Consider the following 15,777-nt stretch of genomic DNA (forward strand, 5'->3'; position numbering starts at 1 on the left):
GGATAGCAGCCGCTGAGGCCAAGAGGAGGGCTAGGAGAGCCCGGCTGCCACAGAACTTGATGAACTAACATGACATTATGTAGACTTGCCCTACTCCTTCGAGTGGCTGTCAAAACCATTGTAGTTTTCTTTGCCATTAACCCTGTAAGTTGTATAGGCTTTTTCTGTTGCACATTGATTCGACCACGAGTTTGGCTCCAAATCAGTTCGCGAGTTTTTCCCCTACTCTAAAATGAACTACATAAAGCTTGTTTTTAACTCATAGGTTTCACAACAATATGATAGACGGATGATGAGTAAATCCAACAATGTGTTAAGTTAAAATGTTAAGTGGCCCGCAACATCAGCTTGGCTGCCTGGCGCTCCACTATGTATTGTCTTGTTGCAATCTTTAATATAATTAGTTTATTGCAAATTCCTGCCCGAGGGCTAATTGCACACAACATACATAAGATACATGTAACAGGGAAAAAATAGGTATAAAAGAGGCTAGACTAGACTAGACTATACAAACGTACTCGTCTATAACTAGTGACTAGTGAAGGGTTTGACTTCTCTTTTGTAAGCAATGGAAGACGTAATGTCCCACCTTTTCTATAATTTGTGGGTTTTTGGTAGTTAAAAGAAGAATGGTCTTTTCTTTGTCTGTAAGCTTAGAGAAATTCGGATAGATTTTAGTGGTCTGAATAGACAACCCATTTCGTGCAATATCATGACATGAACAGTTTGAAATAAATTTCGTCTTCCACGGCATTTGTACTGCAATACTTACAAAGTCTTTCGTATATAGGTAATTTTCTATACCGACCTCTTTCTATTTCAAGAGGATGGGCACTGACTCGAATTTTACTAATGGCTGAGCGTAGGTCAAAATCTGCAAGATTAAGATATCCCTCTATGTTGTACATGGTTTTACATTTTGCATAAAATCTTAACTTACCGCTGTCGGTTACCAAGGTATGAAAAAATGATTGAATATATATATCTGTTAGTCTCCTCCTCAGCACTTTTCCGACATGTTCAGGTTTACAATGTGTATTATCGGAGTGCCACAAAAAGGAATATCCATTGTAATCTAATATATCTTTAACACGTTGTAACAATGTTCGTCTGCGGGTATTCGTCGGAAGACTTTGCTGTAGGTGGAGTGCGTCCGCTTGGAGGGGGTGTGTAGTTCTATCAATTTGGACCAGACGTAGCCAGAATTTAACTATATATATACATATATCTATATCTAATGGAAATCTACCTAGTTCTGCTCTACATGCTACATTGCTACTATTTCTAAAAACACCAAGAACATTTTTGCAGAATTGGTGCGTTTTCAATAGGTGACGTATCATGTAGTTGTTCTGTCCCCTAGATATGGCATCCGTACAGAAGGATCGGTTTTATACATGTATCAAATATCTTTAGGAGGCTCCATATAATAAAGGATAAAGAATAAAATCCAACAAAGTCAAACCATGTACAACAGTTAGTGAAACATCCCCTGACTACGTGTCAAACATCTGTTTTGTATCATATCCGCCGAATATCGTCCTAGGACAGATTGTACACATACGTCAGGAGACATTTACGAAGTCTCTAGTATTAGTTAGGAATTCGTTTTTGAACTATCAACAAGACCTCCAGATTATGTTATAATTGTAAGTTATTAATAAGTACCTGGTTAATGTTGGTTTTCTGTCATTTATTGGTTGATATACAACTGACCCAGTCCAGCGGCGGAGGGATATGTAAGTTTTCCCGTTGTACAACCCCGAAATTTAGTTTGAGCAAGGAGGTTTGAGGCGGCGGTGGCTGCGACGAGGAGTTGCAAGACTCGGGCGGGAGTACAGAGGTAAGCACTTCTAAAGAATCTTTAAAATGTTATTGTTTGTCGAATCTTAGTCTTATGCATACGTCGACAAGTTCTTGAGAAGGTAGGAGATGAATTTGATTTTATCCTTTAGTTCAGCTACGCCGTGTTGAACCAGTTTGTCAACTTTGTGGTATTTCTGTCGACATGAATAGTTTGTGAACTTGCTTGTGTATTTGCAACTCACCCGTAGCACGCTTTCATACTCGAAGTTGGAGAATTCTCAATTGTCTGTAGGGTTCTGGATATGTCATAATTGTTTTTTATGGAGGCCATTGAAAGAGGTTTTGAGCCGGGGCGAGGGCCAAGACAAAAACATTGATTGGAGGTAGGGTCATCGAACAAAATTGTGAAAATCCATGATACCGTCCAAGGTTTTCAGACATATCAACATGTAACAATCTGCTGCGATGGCCGCAGACCGTCGTTCGTGGAAAAACATGTTATCGACTCCGTCGCAGCCGACTGATGATGATGAGAAATCTGCTATTCAGAACGCACGGTGGGGTACGCGCATTTGGCCATGAACATTGCAAATGTGTAGAGACAGGACACTGCTCGTATGCCAAAGATTGTAAGGAGCCTAAGTAAACCTTAATATCTAGAAAAGGATTCTGCATAGCCATATTCTTTTCCAGCTGTTAACGTTATTCATTTCGGAGACCTTCCTTTTGATGACACCGAGATTGATGGATTTGTTTGTGCACAGCTCGCCGGGATACCACACCAGGTTCCTCCAACCGCGCAAACCCCCTCTGTGACCAACATTCCTCCCGCAGGATGACCGGTGAGAGTCCGACGTCCTATGTTAACAGGACTTTAAAAGAATCTTTATTTAGAATATCCAACAACAATGAAATTTCTTCTTCTTCTTCTCCTTGATGAAATTTACAGATACATGTACATGTGAGCACAAAAGCAACAAAAAAATAATGAACATTTTGCAACTTTGCCCAGTCAACTAATCTAACAACAGGGCTTTGACAACCCGCGGATACAAGGCTGTCTCTCTTCTCTCATTGACAAGTGGCGTTCTTTTCAAGCAACCCTTTTGTCCAAGTAGAATTTAACATTATTGGTTTTGTCTCCTCTTTCTCCGTCTTACAGCTAGTAATACTTTTCCTTATCAGGCCTGTTATCAACATCTTGCTTTTCTTAAATCAATGATCTTATCTCTGTCAGTAGTTTCCGGGAAGACCCCCAAGCAATAATCATCTGGGGCTCTGTAGTCTGTCGCCTCACGTTACAAGAAAGGCGACAAACTGCATAATTCATCTTCATCTTTTTACCACTCACCGAGCGAAACCTCGCCTCAAAGTCTATTTTATATCATGCATCATTTACCCCTTTCAAGCAGGCTGTTGGTTTCTCAAATTTGATATTTTGAGCTGGTATAAATCATGACGTTGATGTCAAACATGGCCACATGCCATAATTCCTACCAGTTTTGGGAAATATGCGTACTGCTTAAACTACTCTTGATATGCAATCATCAATTCATGCCAAAGGATAACTTATGAAATACCGGCACCCTTTCTTAAGCATTCCCGAAAACACTCCACCTCGTAAAGCATTTGACGTTTCACTTTCTGCTGACTCTGACTGTGTTAATCATGTATGACATCTATAACGGCATTTGGCTTACATTGACAAATCCTATAGTTGTATGTTGTACTACGTCGACATGTTAACCGATCAATTACTACTCCGTTTGCAGGGTATATACATACAAGGATGTCGCACTTCTATTCAAAATAGATAAAAACTTTCCATTTATACATGTGTTGAATACAAAGTACGGACCAAAAGATGCCTGTCGGGTAAACATGATTTTGAAATAGGAAGAGTGCAATTACAATTATAAGAATCGGTTTTCATACATTGAATATGGAAGTCGGAAGAAATCATTAGATTTTCCGTGATCAAAGGTTTGTAATTTCCGTCCAAGTGAGATCGAAGATTGTTCAACAGAATTCTATATTACACGTCCTATAGATAAATTCAAATAATTATTAGCTAGAAGATAACCCTTACTGCGTACAAATGAGTAAATATATGAATGGATATTTAGAACTAGTAGTATAAGGCCACGATTCCACTAGACGGCGATGTCGTTGCGCACTTCTAAATGTAATTTGCCTAATCCTTGATTTTATAATTGGAATATCTTGTTTTTATAATTGGAATATCGTGCAAAATGTGAAAATATGGCTAAAATGCAACTAAACACTAAAATCGTTAAAATAGTCGTTTTTTTATCTACGAAATTCCTTGAGCGCTCTGCACACTGTCGAAAACGTTCGTCACATATTTTCCGACGAAATTTACTCGTTTTCAATTTACATCACTGTCACTGACACCGCACGCTGACAAAAATTAGAAACATGTCTTTCATCTAACTAACTTAACTTCACGCGCCAAGCTAAGCCCATTGGCATAAGTTCTATCTTGCATCTGATCACATCCATAAACACATGTACAAATAAGCAATTGAACGGTTAGAGTAGAATAGAAAATAATAAAATCAAAGCAAGATGAACATTAATTTCTTTCCGTTGTTGTTAACATTGTTTTAAATCTTTGTATATTTTTGACTTACTTGACTTATATTCAGTATATATTATATAAGAACAAACATTTGTTAATGACAGTTCTCTTTCTATTTGCAAGCTATTGAAAATCTATTGATGGTACTTACACATACTTACACATATACTTACACTTATGATGATGACACATATGTGTTGTATCTAAGTTGTTGTATCTAAGGAAAGGCATGCCACATACTTCCTAAAGATCGATGGATTAAAACACTTCAGACATATCACAAATTATATCAAAGCAACATAGAAAAAGTGATTATATAGTGTTCTGTGAACTTCAGTCTGTGCATTCAGAGGATTGTTATTCAATTCCTTCTATTACACAGATATGACCCGGGTGATCAGGAGCTATCCGGCCCTACCTCCCACACAGAATCCATCCGTAGCGGGGAAAATGGCTGGAGACCGGCCACGGAAAAGGTGCATCGCTGGGAAGAGCCTGTCTGCCTTGCACCGCCTAGAGGAACCACAAGTCGCCCAGAACAGCGACAGCGTGGGGAGAAATGCCATTGAACGGAGATAACAGACCAGGAGCAGAGCCGTGTGCAGTCAAACTCAAGCAAGGACTTCGCTGCTACAACCGGAGTAAACCCGACAGCACTTTGGCAGGCAACGGACTGACCTGCACATGTGTTGCCCCATTAGCTACTTTGTATCAAAAATATGTATTATTTGTTTTAATGTGTATTCGAGTGTAACCGAGGGTGGGTACATTGATTGTAAAAAGCCCATGAAAGTGTGTTGTACTATCACTGCATCATGAAAGCTATGGTCAGATGCGCCCTGTGGCCTGTACGTGACTTAAACTTTAAAAGAGGACCGATACAACTCCCAACCAAACTTGGAATAGTCACTGTAACTAGTCTATTGCTGTGCCATGATCATCATTGACGTATTATCCTTCAAGCAGGTGTCTCACTAGACTGCGGCACGTAGCGATGTCGCCCCGTCCTGAATTAGATTTATAATGACAATCTCATGTAAAACGTATGTTCGACTAAAATACAACAAAATATTAATGGAGATCTTGCATTTCTGGCGATGAGACGAAGACATGTTTATGGTAGATATAATTTGCGGCATTAGAATTCATTTCATTTGCCATGCATATTCTATTCTAAATGCGTGAATTACAAAGTGTAACCGTCAATCAATAGTAGTGCCACATAGTGCGTAAATGCTTGGAACAAGCTTAGGTTTCTAACAGATGTATTTGATTAAGTCTATCAGCTGTTCTTGCACATGTGTACAGTGGAAATCGTACCTACTTTGAGCAAGCAATGTTACTTGCTGTGAACAGAGAGGGGTCTTTTGAGATGATATAAAGACGGGAAATATATACGACAAGGGGGCAATATAGAAAACCTCGGTTAAGACCGAAATAATCGGAGCCAACATCAAGTAGTCACATTCAGCCCGTCTCAAAAATCTCCCGTGCCCATGTACGGAAAACCTTGTCTCTGTGTCCTTCCTTAATCTTTACTGTGACAGTCTTCACTGCGAAATCTAGAAGAACCTGGGTCTACCCAGCGGTCCAAGTACATCATTCTTCATTGTAAGGAGCAAAAGTGTAAAATACCGACTAACAGCTATAAAATGATTATCAAATACTATTTAGGGGTAAGTGCTGATCATATGAAAGCATATCAACATATATCGTAAAGAGCAAAAGCTTATATACCGTAAGATATACCGTAACCATTCTTTACCATTCTAAAATCACACGTATTGAGTTTCAAATTGAAATCATTTCTCAGCTTATCGTTCTTTGTCGTAAGAAGCAAAAGATCATCAAACAATACCAACAGACAGCTGTGACATTTCCAATTCGGCCTTTCTCACAAAATTCAGAAAGTGTATGCCAACTGTCACCCTGACCATGCTCTTCAAGCAAAGCAAAATTTTTCCCTGGTCAAGGACCATACCCACGAAGTCTAGCCAAATATGAATTCCCAGGGGAATGCATTCGTGGAATATTCTGCATATTTCCATTTCAATCGCAGTACAGTAAAAAATGCCTCCGCCCCTGAGGCGTCGCCAAAAACCAATCTCTTTACCAGAATTTGAAAACTTTACGTTCAAACGATAGGGCACTTGGTAGGTACTGGAGGAATGAAGCTGCTTTATTTTCTCATTCATGGTTACGCAGTTATAGCTTACCAAAGTTTCGCCCACCTCCCCCATACATGTAGATATTAGATACTAAGATACAATGCGTTATTATTTTTAACATGTCTATTACCGTGCACAGACAGTAGTGACAGTATTACCTTGTAAAATACAAAGTAACCCAATACAGGGACCCATACCAATACCTTTTAAGTAAATGACATAACAGCACGATACTAAATGTGCATTTCTAGCAAATTCACACAATCATATGTCCTGAATATTTTGCATTTTGGGCCGCAGCAAGTTAACTTTTATGGATGAGATCCTTTGTAGACTACAAATCTAATGCGCATGCGCGAACAAATGTTGGCCAAAAAAAGAGGTGTCTACATTTTGAAATCTAACGTTATAGACCATAAGCCTTAAAGCAATGAAACATGGTGTCACAACCAACAAGGCTTTTATTTCTGTGCCAATATTCCTCTGTTTGGTTCTATCATGATAAATGTTCAAAACATGTGGCTGTGGACGGGAGGTCTGGTGGTTAGGAGTAAGTCAGTAAGCTACCAACATTAAAGGCATCCAGAGCATTTTATGAGGCTTGAAACTTCAATTAAAAAAAAACTCCAATGTCTAGTCATTTCTTCACATAGTAAGTTTCAATAACATTATACCATTACATATCGACATTAAAGGTGCAAAGATACGATGTCGTTGTGTGGTGAGAACTGATAGAATATCCCAGCCCTGATAGACTGAACCTGACTGTCCATCACAATTAGCGGTTCGACCAATGAGAGAGTGACTGCATGTACATCAAATATTTGCATTTTTATGTTCTAATTTTGCATTTCTACGTTTTGACGGAGGTGGGCGGGTGTGATATCGGTCTATTTATACTAGGCGCGTGAAACTAAAAGATCACCATGTAGCTTATATTTGTGCCGCTTTTGAGCACTTTTGATAAGAAATCCGCACGCAAATGTGGTAAACAGTGGCATTAAATGTCAATTTCATAAAGATTACAGCAATTAGAATATTCCCAGTTTTCAAGCATCATAAAAAGCTCCGGGTGCCTTTAACTCTGTGAATGATGTTTCTTGTAGGGTCATGATCATGATCATGATCGAAAAAAGGTAAACAGACCAAATATACAGAATAAATACATTGGATGTTCATTTTATCTAAAAGACTTGCGACTGGGCTACAAGGAGCAAACAATCTTCGGATGCAACTCATTTCCTTGCTTCTAGGTCATTTCCATGTAAACCAAAAGGACATGTTAAAAACAGCAGACTGGGAGGAGAACTGAAATATCACTATCATAAACTGTACTATCAACAAGGTACAGACATTTCACTTAGACTGTTTTTATGTAACAGTTAATACTCAAGTTAAGCATCATTTATTAGAATCTAGGCATAAAGGAAAACGATCATTTTACATATATTGAAGAATTCCTTAGACTTGTCTAATATCCTGGTTAGTAATACATATTAGCTTAGACGGAACAGATTTAGTGATTCATGAAACAAATACTGAACTCAACTATTTCTGAGATAGAAAGAAGATGAACCTCACAAGTACAGCTAGGTCTGAATGTCACTAGCACTGTTACAACTTAAAGGGTACATATCTTACTGGACTGTACTAAATTGCGAAATGTATTTGCAAATTCAAAGTGGTGCAAACCGGCACCAGTCGGTGCTAATTTGTAGCCTGGCATTAAAAATGTCTTGAAAATCTAAAAATATTTGCAATTGGCAAAATGGCAAAAATCTTTTTTTTATTAATCTTGCTCATTGTACATTCATTGGTTTTTAATTCAGTGGGTAAACACTAACAATTTTTAATGAAGTTTTCCTCACCCCGACCAATCAAACCATGTGAATTGCATTGAAACTCAGATTCGTATCAGCCATTTTCCGACAAATCACTTTCTAAGTTGCGTTAACGACTACATCTAACCAAACAAACTCGCCAGTGAGATGGTGGAAGGTGTCAGCTTTCCAAAGATGTTTTCAGATTGACAATTTTGGCACTTTGGAAGTGATTGAAAGTGACCGCGATGTAACGTTTAGAGAATAGTAGAAACCATTTTTTTCTGAACGTTACATCGCGGTCACTTTCAATCACTTCCAAAGTGCCAAAATTGTCAATCTGAAATCATCTTTGGAAAGCTGACACCTTCCACCATCTCACTGGTGAGTTTGTTTTGTCAAATGTAGTCGTTAACGCAACTTAGAAAGCGATTTGTCGGAAATGAGTTTCAATGCAATCCATGTGGTTTGATTGGTCGGGGTGATCCTGTATCATATATTTGGAATCCAAACTGAGAATTCAGGGCGCAGATATTTTATTTGTAGAGGTCACAATCAGTCATATTTTACCCATATGTCACACATCAAAAAGTTGGTGAAAAAAATACCCTAGCAGAATTTGGCACTGCCTAGTGAGGTACGCATACATACATACACATGTGCAGAAAAACAGTTTCTGTTGCTTTTTTTAGGTGCAAGTAATAATCACTTAACTTAAAAGACAACCAGAGCATTTTTTGAGGCTTGAAACTCGAATTCAAAAACTCCTAGTCATTCCTAGTAAACATAGTAAGTTTCAGTAACACTATACATGTACCATCACATATCAACATTCAAGGAGCAAAGATGCAATGTCGTTGTTTGGTGAGAACTCAGTCTGATAGAAAATCCAAACGCTAATAACTGATCCTTACTGTCCATCACAATTAGCAGTTCGACCAATGAGAGAGTGCCTGCATGTCCATCAAATATTTGCATTTTTATGTTCTTATTTAAAATTTGCATTTCTACATGTAGGGGGGGGGGATGGCCTAGGGATCGGTCTATTACACAAGGCGCGTGAAACTAAAGAGATCACCGTGTGACATATTTTTGTGCCGCTTTTGAGTAATTTAATATGAAATGTCACTCAAATGTGGTTAACTGGTACTAAATGTAATTTCATTAAGACTACAGGAGCTTGAAAATTTCCACTTTTCAAGCATCAAAAATGCTTTAGGTGCCTTTAAGTACATGAATCATCAGTAGAGTCTACCAGATGAGTGAAACGATATCATTTATCTTCTATATATTTCTAAGCTAATCTTCCACCAGTCGAGCGATAGTTGGGCTCCCCCTCATGCTGGTCCCGTCCCCCTCATCAGAGCTGTAGAGTCCAAACATGCACTCCATCTCCGCTATCGGAGCGATCCCTGTGAACGACGCTCCTCCATACGACTTGGTGGACACAGGAGACCGGTCAGCATAGTCCTGTAAACGATTATTAGACTATCAGTAGTGAAAACAAGACAGTTCTTGTCGCACCTACAGACAAGAGTAAGATGTTGGAACGCAGTGGAACAGTTTACCACATCCCTTGTGCAGACTGCCCTGCAATATACGTAGGGGAGTCGGAGAGACCACTACCCACCCGTCTACAGGAACATAAGAGACCCAGCTATGTGTCATCACCTGTGGTGGAACACGTCGCCAAGCAGAAACACAAGATAGACTGGGACAGTGTGAAAGTGCTAGATCAGGACTGGTTTTCAAGGGGTGTTTAAGGGAGGCAATCCAAATCCGCAGACAATGCAGTACCTTAAACAGGGACAGGGGGCGTCACTATCTCAAGCCTGTATATGACTGTCTCTTGTCACGTCACTGATGATCAACATCAAGTCACATGACAAGAGAACTCTAAGACGAGATCTGGCTGTATTAGGGTTGAAGATTAGAGGCAGAGTCAGTGTTCGTCTCAAAAGCTTCCCAGAGCAAACTATTTATGTTGTGTGTAAAGTTTAAATATTTGTCAAAAGTATACCATAGTTAATAATATGCAAATTTTGTTCTAAATTCAATGCATATTCTTAAAAACAATAGCTGACTTTGGAAAGACCGTTGGGCAAATTAAAGGCAGTGGAAGGAGAGCCTGGTAATGGGCTACGCCTTTCAATACCGTGCCCTATAGACACAACTCACTGCCCCTATGGCTTTAAAAAGGCTATGGGACTAACTCACCTTGCCTTTTACTAACCAATTGTTACATGTTGATTGCATTGAATTTAGAACATTGCAAACCTATTGTACTGTGCCTTTTTTAATTTACCCATTTTAACATCTGAATGGAGTGAGGAAAGTGCCTTTCCCAAGGACCTTTAGATCTCTTGTCCACTTAAGCCTACAGCCGTTTGGTCATTCGATGCCTGACTCAAATTCATTTCAAAACACTTGATTCTGCAGAAAGATTTGAATTATCTATTGATGCAACAACACCCACAATTCAAAAATATGTTTGATATACAAAAGACTACTTTTTTAGTAGAAAAAATACTGAAACTCATCATTAGCCCCACTCGATTGTGACTCATTCTATATCAAAGACTTAAAGCTATTGTTTTAGTACAATCATGTAACTAAGGATGTTAAGTTTCATTCTATATTTTGTACTATGTTTAACAGGTGTTGCCATACATTGTATTGTGTACGACTGTCATGCAATAAAGTTCTTTCATTGACATTGCGTTGATAAAAGTGACAAAATCTACCCACCCCACTTTCAAAGTGTGTAGGGTGGAGCAGGGACATCTTCTTGTTGGTACTTGTCAATCCTCTGGGTCCACCCTTCTCCCATGATGCTTGAGGGGAGGTGCCTTCTGTGGAATGTGCTCTTCCCCTCCGAGAACTGTCATCCTGCAACATCAACAGGCACCCTTTTTGAAAACCATCAAAGATTGTCTCACTGGCATATTATGCATTATGCTTGATATATCATGACTCACAAAATAATGATAATAGTCTTTATTGCATATTCCTGCCCAGATGGGCTAAATGCACAGATGACCACACATGGTCTATAAGGAGCATTTTAAATGCAAAACATGAATTGATAAAATGCTACATTCCAAAATTGAAAACTAAAAAAAAATGTTGACAATTGCTAATTAAAACTAGCATCTCTTTTTGAAACATATGGAAACATGACTACATGTATACTTTGTCCATTTATATGTTCGTTCTTACATGACATCATGGTAAAAACTATATGAAAGTGTCCTGCTTTGACATTTTTGTACATTTCTTGTCTAATGCAGATCTATTGTCTTAAACAGGGATTGGCGCTCCTCTTCATAAACTACGCACAAAAAGTTTGGAAACTTTACTTTGATTGATCATATTTCCATTGTTTTTTTATCAATTTCAATCTATTATATATCGTTGGAAAGCCTGTGTAATTTCCTTTCCTATGATACCCTACTCATTATAATTGCAATCTAATGGAGCGAGCACCAGGCCTGCTTACGCGAGTGGGTTGTAGAAAAAAAGTGCCCAAATTTCCATAATAGTGTCAAACACCTAGCGCAGCGCCAAACCCATTAGTGGTGGTGTCGTCCAAATCGTGAATGGAACAGTGTGTGGTGGAATGTTATGTTCACAGCTACAGATAAGAGAAGGTTTATTTCGACTGTTGGATGGGTAAATTAAAGTGTTGGGGCGGTGAGGAGAACCCTATGCTGACTGTTACACAGATAGACTGACTGTTTGTTTGTTGGGGTCAGTGTTATAGTGTGAGGCAGTACAACGCTAACTGCCAGCGGAAAAAAACAGGCTAATCATCCTAAGCAACTTCGATGTGTCGATATAGAGACACCTTTCTCCATCCAGTCACATTTCCAAGATCCTTATCTCTGCAATATGATTATGAGACTGGGTGTCATTCTGCAAGATGATAGTGCACGTCCATACTATTTCAGACCACCTCCAGTACCTATGCAGGAATACAGAGGATAGAATGGCCCTCCTGCAGCCCAGATCTTAACACAAATTGAACACAGTCTCAGACTCTGTGATCACTGATCAGCTTGGGCGAGCTGTGCATGCAGTTGTGATCAACAGAACAACACTGGTCGACCTGCGACGACTCCTTGTGGAAGAATAGCCAGGGGCCGTGTACCAAAACTGGTGACAAGCATGAGGAGGATGTGCCGGGCTGTGGTGACAGCGCATGGCGTGTGTACTCGGTATTAAGCCACCCTCATCATAACTGAGGCTCCTTTACGCATTTTTTCTTTGGATGAAGACTACCCTTGGCTTTCATATTGTTTGTTTGTTTGTTTGTTTATTTATTTAACCAGGAATACAGTATCGCCTGGCGGCGTTTTTCAACGATTCCTGGGGGGTTCAACCCCTTACATAATAGTACATAGCAACAATAGAAATTCAAATAATAACAAATAATACAGGAATTAACTTAAAAATATATCTATTCATCAAACAGAAATCCTGAGTTAGATAATAACTGAAATAGCGATAACGTAATAGGCTAGAAATATTTAGCCAAAACATAATGATGAAGAATCAAAACAATGACCCAAACTCAAATATAAATAAGCAAGAAGTGAATTTGCATATCAATGGGTAAATCATAAGAAAACTCATGTCAAAAATGTGTTTTGTTGATTCAAGTTTCACATCACCCTCGTACAAAAGCCACGTGCTACCAGCAAAAGACAAAATACTGAATTGAGCGTTTTACATTTAGTAGGGTAATTTGGGCACTTTTTTTATGAGACTCGCTCGCATAAGCAGGTCTGGTGCTCGTTGTATTAATTTACAACAATAATAAGTTAAGTATCATGGGAAAGAAAATCATAAAAGCTTTTCAATGATATATAAATCATTGAAATTGATCAAGAAACAACGGACATATGATCGACCAAAGTTAAGTTTCCGAACTTTTTGTGCGTAGTTTATAAGGCACAATCGAGTAAAAAATGGTTTCATTTTCAAAATATATTTAATGATCACAGAATTCGCATGTTCTATTATGATCATGAATGCTTTCTGGTACTGTAATTCAGGAAATATTTGCAGTGCATGGTTATGTAAGGATGTTTTGACGTGACCTCCCACTGTGTCATCACACCTGTGACAGATGTGATCTGTCTTACATTGTGTTACTAGGTGTAGCCATGAACCTTTCAAGGTTAAAAACACTGCAAACACCACGAACACCTCTTTTCCTCTACTACAGTAACTGCTGAATTCAGTCCCCCAAACTTAGATCAATTCACAGGGCATGCCCCCAGACCCCTCCATTCATCATTAGGGCTCTTCAGTATTTGACATTATAGTCACCGTGCTTCCTCCATCCAAGTAACAGAATGGATAAAAACTTCAAGGCTGGAGAGAGCCCTGGACTGACCTCATACGACTGCCGTGTCATACTTACTGCCAAACCTCTTGCCGATCGGTGCCATGGTCTGTGAGTGACGTCCTCTCCCCGTGAACCTGGGGTTGGCTCACTGCGGACAGAGTCACGGAGGACTGATCGTGGATGGAGGTACACCTGTGAGCTAACAGTGCTCGTACGACGATAGGCATTGCCATCTTTTAACAGCCCTGATAGGGGAGAACAAGTTAAGGTTACAATAATTGTTATATCATCCTTTAACATCCCTGATAGGGGAGAATGTGGTAACATTATATATAGTATTACATGATTGTATATAAAGTGGATATCTGGACTGCGCCAAATTTCACAAATTTTGCCTTGTGTTCACATTAACGTGCTAATTGCACTGGTGAGATATGTGACCTCTACAAACAAAATAACTGCATCTGGAATGTCACATTCTCTGAGTTTGGGCTGGAAATCGTATACAAGATAAATTGATTGGAAATTGCAGTGTTGCCACTGAATCACAAAGATTGTCAAATGAGAAAAAATCATCAAAAGGAGATTTGCAGTGATTGTGCCTTTTGCTCCAATTGTCAATTGGGAATTCTATGAAATTCTTCGCAATTTTCTCTGACAAATTTCAGATGACAAATGCCTTAAGTCTCACAATTTGGCGCAGTGCAGTGAGTAAGCTGTAAATATCTAAATGAGTAAATGAAAATGAAGCTTGCAGAAGTGAGTGAGTGAGTCATCATGAAGTCATAACCACCTTTCTTGCAGCGCTTCATGCTGTCAGGATGAGCAGAAGTTTCAACAGAAGTCTTTGATCCTCTGTTGGTATTGCTGGAAACATGGCAGGCAGGGAAACTGCCAAAGATCTCTGATCCTGCAGGTACAAAGACAAAGATTGCCAAATTTTGTACTTCCAAAGTTAATGCTAGCTATGAAAATCCAATGACTCACTGATGGCACTACTCTGCTGTTATCATTGGCTGCTCTACAAACTAAAACTTTTAGTATCTTTTCCCTTGACAATTTGTGCTGGACACGGTCTCTTTGGGTGGTTGTACATAATACTTGACAATATGTGCATAATGTGGAAAGTTCATGTCACCAAGGAATAGTGGTTTTGGGACCAATTGTTGCTTGTCACGACCTGAGGATGATGGAATTAAATTTGATTACTTATTAGATTTGACAATCGTGGGTCGCACAAAATCTCTGTTGAAACACCCTCATGAAAACTGTGCAGTCATTAAGGCCCTAAAACAAATTCAAAGAATTTCAAAACAATTGAATGCACTTTTCAAACCTTTTCCACTGATGGCAATATCCCGAAGCTGTTTCATCTCATGAAACAGATCGTGTAGAACGTCCCAGTTTCCCCTGGTGTGAGCTGGTGATAGCTGGGTGTAACCATACAGCTTGTCTTGAAGTCGATCTTGAAGCAAAGCTTCTTGCTCGGTCAAAACTGCCACCTTGGAGAGCTGAAATTTACTCAAAGTGTTACCCAATGCATGTGAAAGTGTCCCCCGTGTAAAAGTGTCCCCCATGTAAAGTGTCTGTACCACCATTAAAAAGTGTCCCCTATATGTAAAAGTGTCCGTACTCTCATGTTAAAGTGTCCGTTTTCCCATGTTAAAGTGTCCGTACCCCATGTCAAAGTGTCCGTACCCCCATGTCAAATTGTCCGTACCCCATGTCAAATTGTCCGTACCCCCAATGTTAAAGTGTCTGTACGCCTATGTAAAAGACTCTGTGCCCCATATTAAAGTGTCCGTACCCCCCAAGTTCAACTTGGTCATTGTACATTAAATATCCATCCACAACAGAGTTATCGAAAGAATTTAAAAAAATGCACAGTCATCTTACTTGTAAGAGCAGGAAAGGCTTCAGCAGCACAAATACTGGAGGTCTTTTTGTCACTAGAAAGTCCATCAGGTCCAGAAATGCTAGGCCACCTGCAAGTACAGCCAATGGCATGTATAAATCAAGCCGTAAGTC

The 15,777-nt window shown here is 39.2% G+C and overlaps 1 protein-coding gene and 1 long non-coding RNA gene across 3 annotated transcripts in view; one reads left to right on the plus strand and one right to left on the minus strand.

Annotated features, from left to right (window-relative positions):
- Positions 1 to 1,433: 1,433 nt before the first annotated feature.
- LOC136425099 (uncharacterized) lies at positions 1,434 to 5,921 on the plus strand. The gene is made up of 3 exons (XR_010753981.1): positions 1,434 to 1,843; positions 2,571 to 2,648; positions 4,791 to 5,921. It is a non-coding gene; the product is annotated as an uncharacterized lncRNA (long non-coding RNA).
- A 1,098-nt stretch (positions 5,922 to 7,019) lies between these two features.
- The window catches only part of LOC136425098 (protein unc-80 homolog), an 85,046-nt gene continuing 76,288 nt past the window's right edge, over positions 7,020 to 15,777 (minus strand). For both annotated transcript variants that reach the window (XM_066413888.1, XM_066413886.1), the window contains exons 54-59: positions 15,646 to 15,734; positions 15,086 to 15,260; positions 14,543 to 14,659; positions 13,825 to 13,994; positions 11,145 to 11,285; positions 7,020 to 9,866 (exon numbers count right to left, since the gene is read on the minus strand). In XM_066413888.1, the coding sequence (XP_066269985.1) occupies positions 9,696 to 9,866; positions 11,145 to 11,285; positions 13,825 to 13,994; positions 14,543 to 14,659; positions 15,086 to 15,260; positions 15,646 to 15,734 (863 nt within the window). In that variant the 3' untranslated portion in view covers positions 7,020 to 9,695. The remainder of the gene's footprint in view (positions 9,867 to 11,144; positions 11,286 to 13,824; positions 13,995 to 14,542; positions 14,660 to 15,085; positions 15,261 to 15,645; positions 15,735 to 15,777) is intronic.

The sequence above is a fragment of the Branchiostoma lanceolatum genome, chromosome 19 (assembly GCF_035083965.1).
Source record: "Branchiostoma lanceolatum isolate klBraLanc5 chromosome 19, klBraLanc5.hap2, whole genome shotgun sequence".
NCBI classification, from domain to species: domain Eukaryota; kingdom Metazoa; phylum Chordata; class Leptocardii; order Amphioxiformes; family Branchiostomatidae; genus Branchiostoma; species Branchiostoma lanceolatum.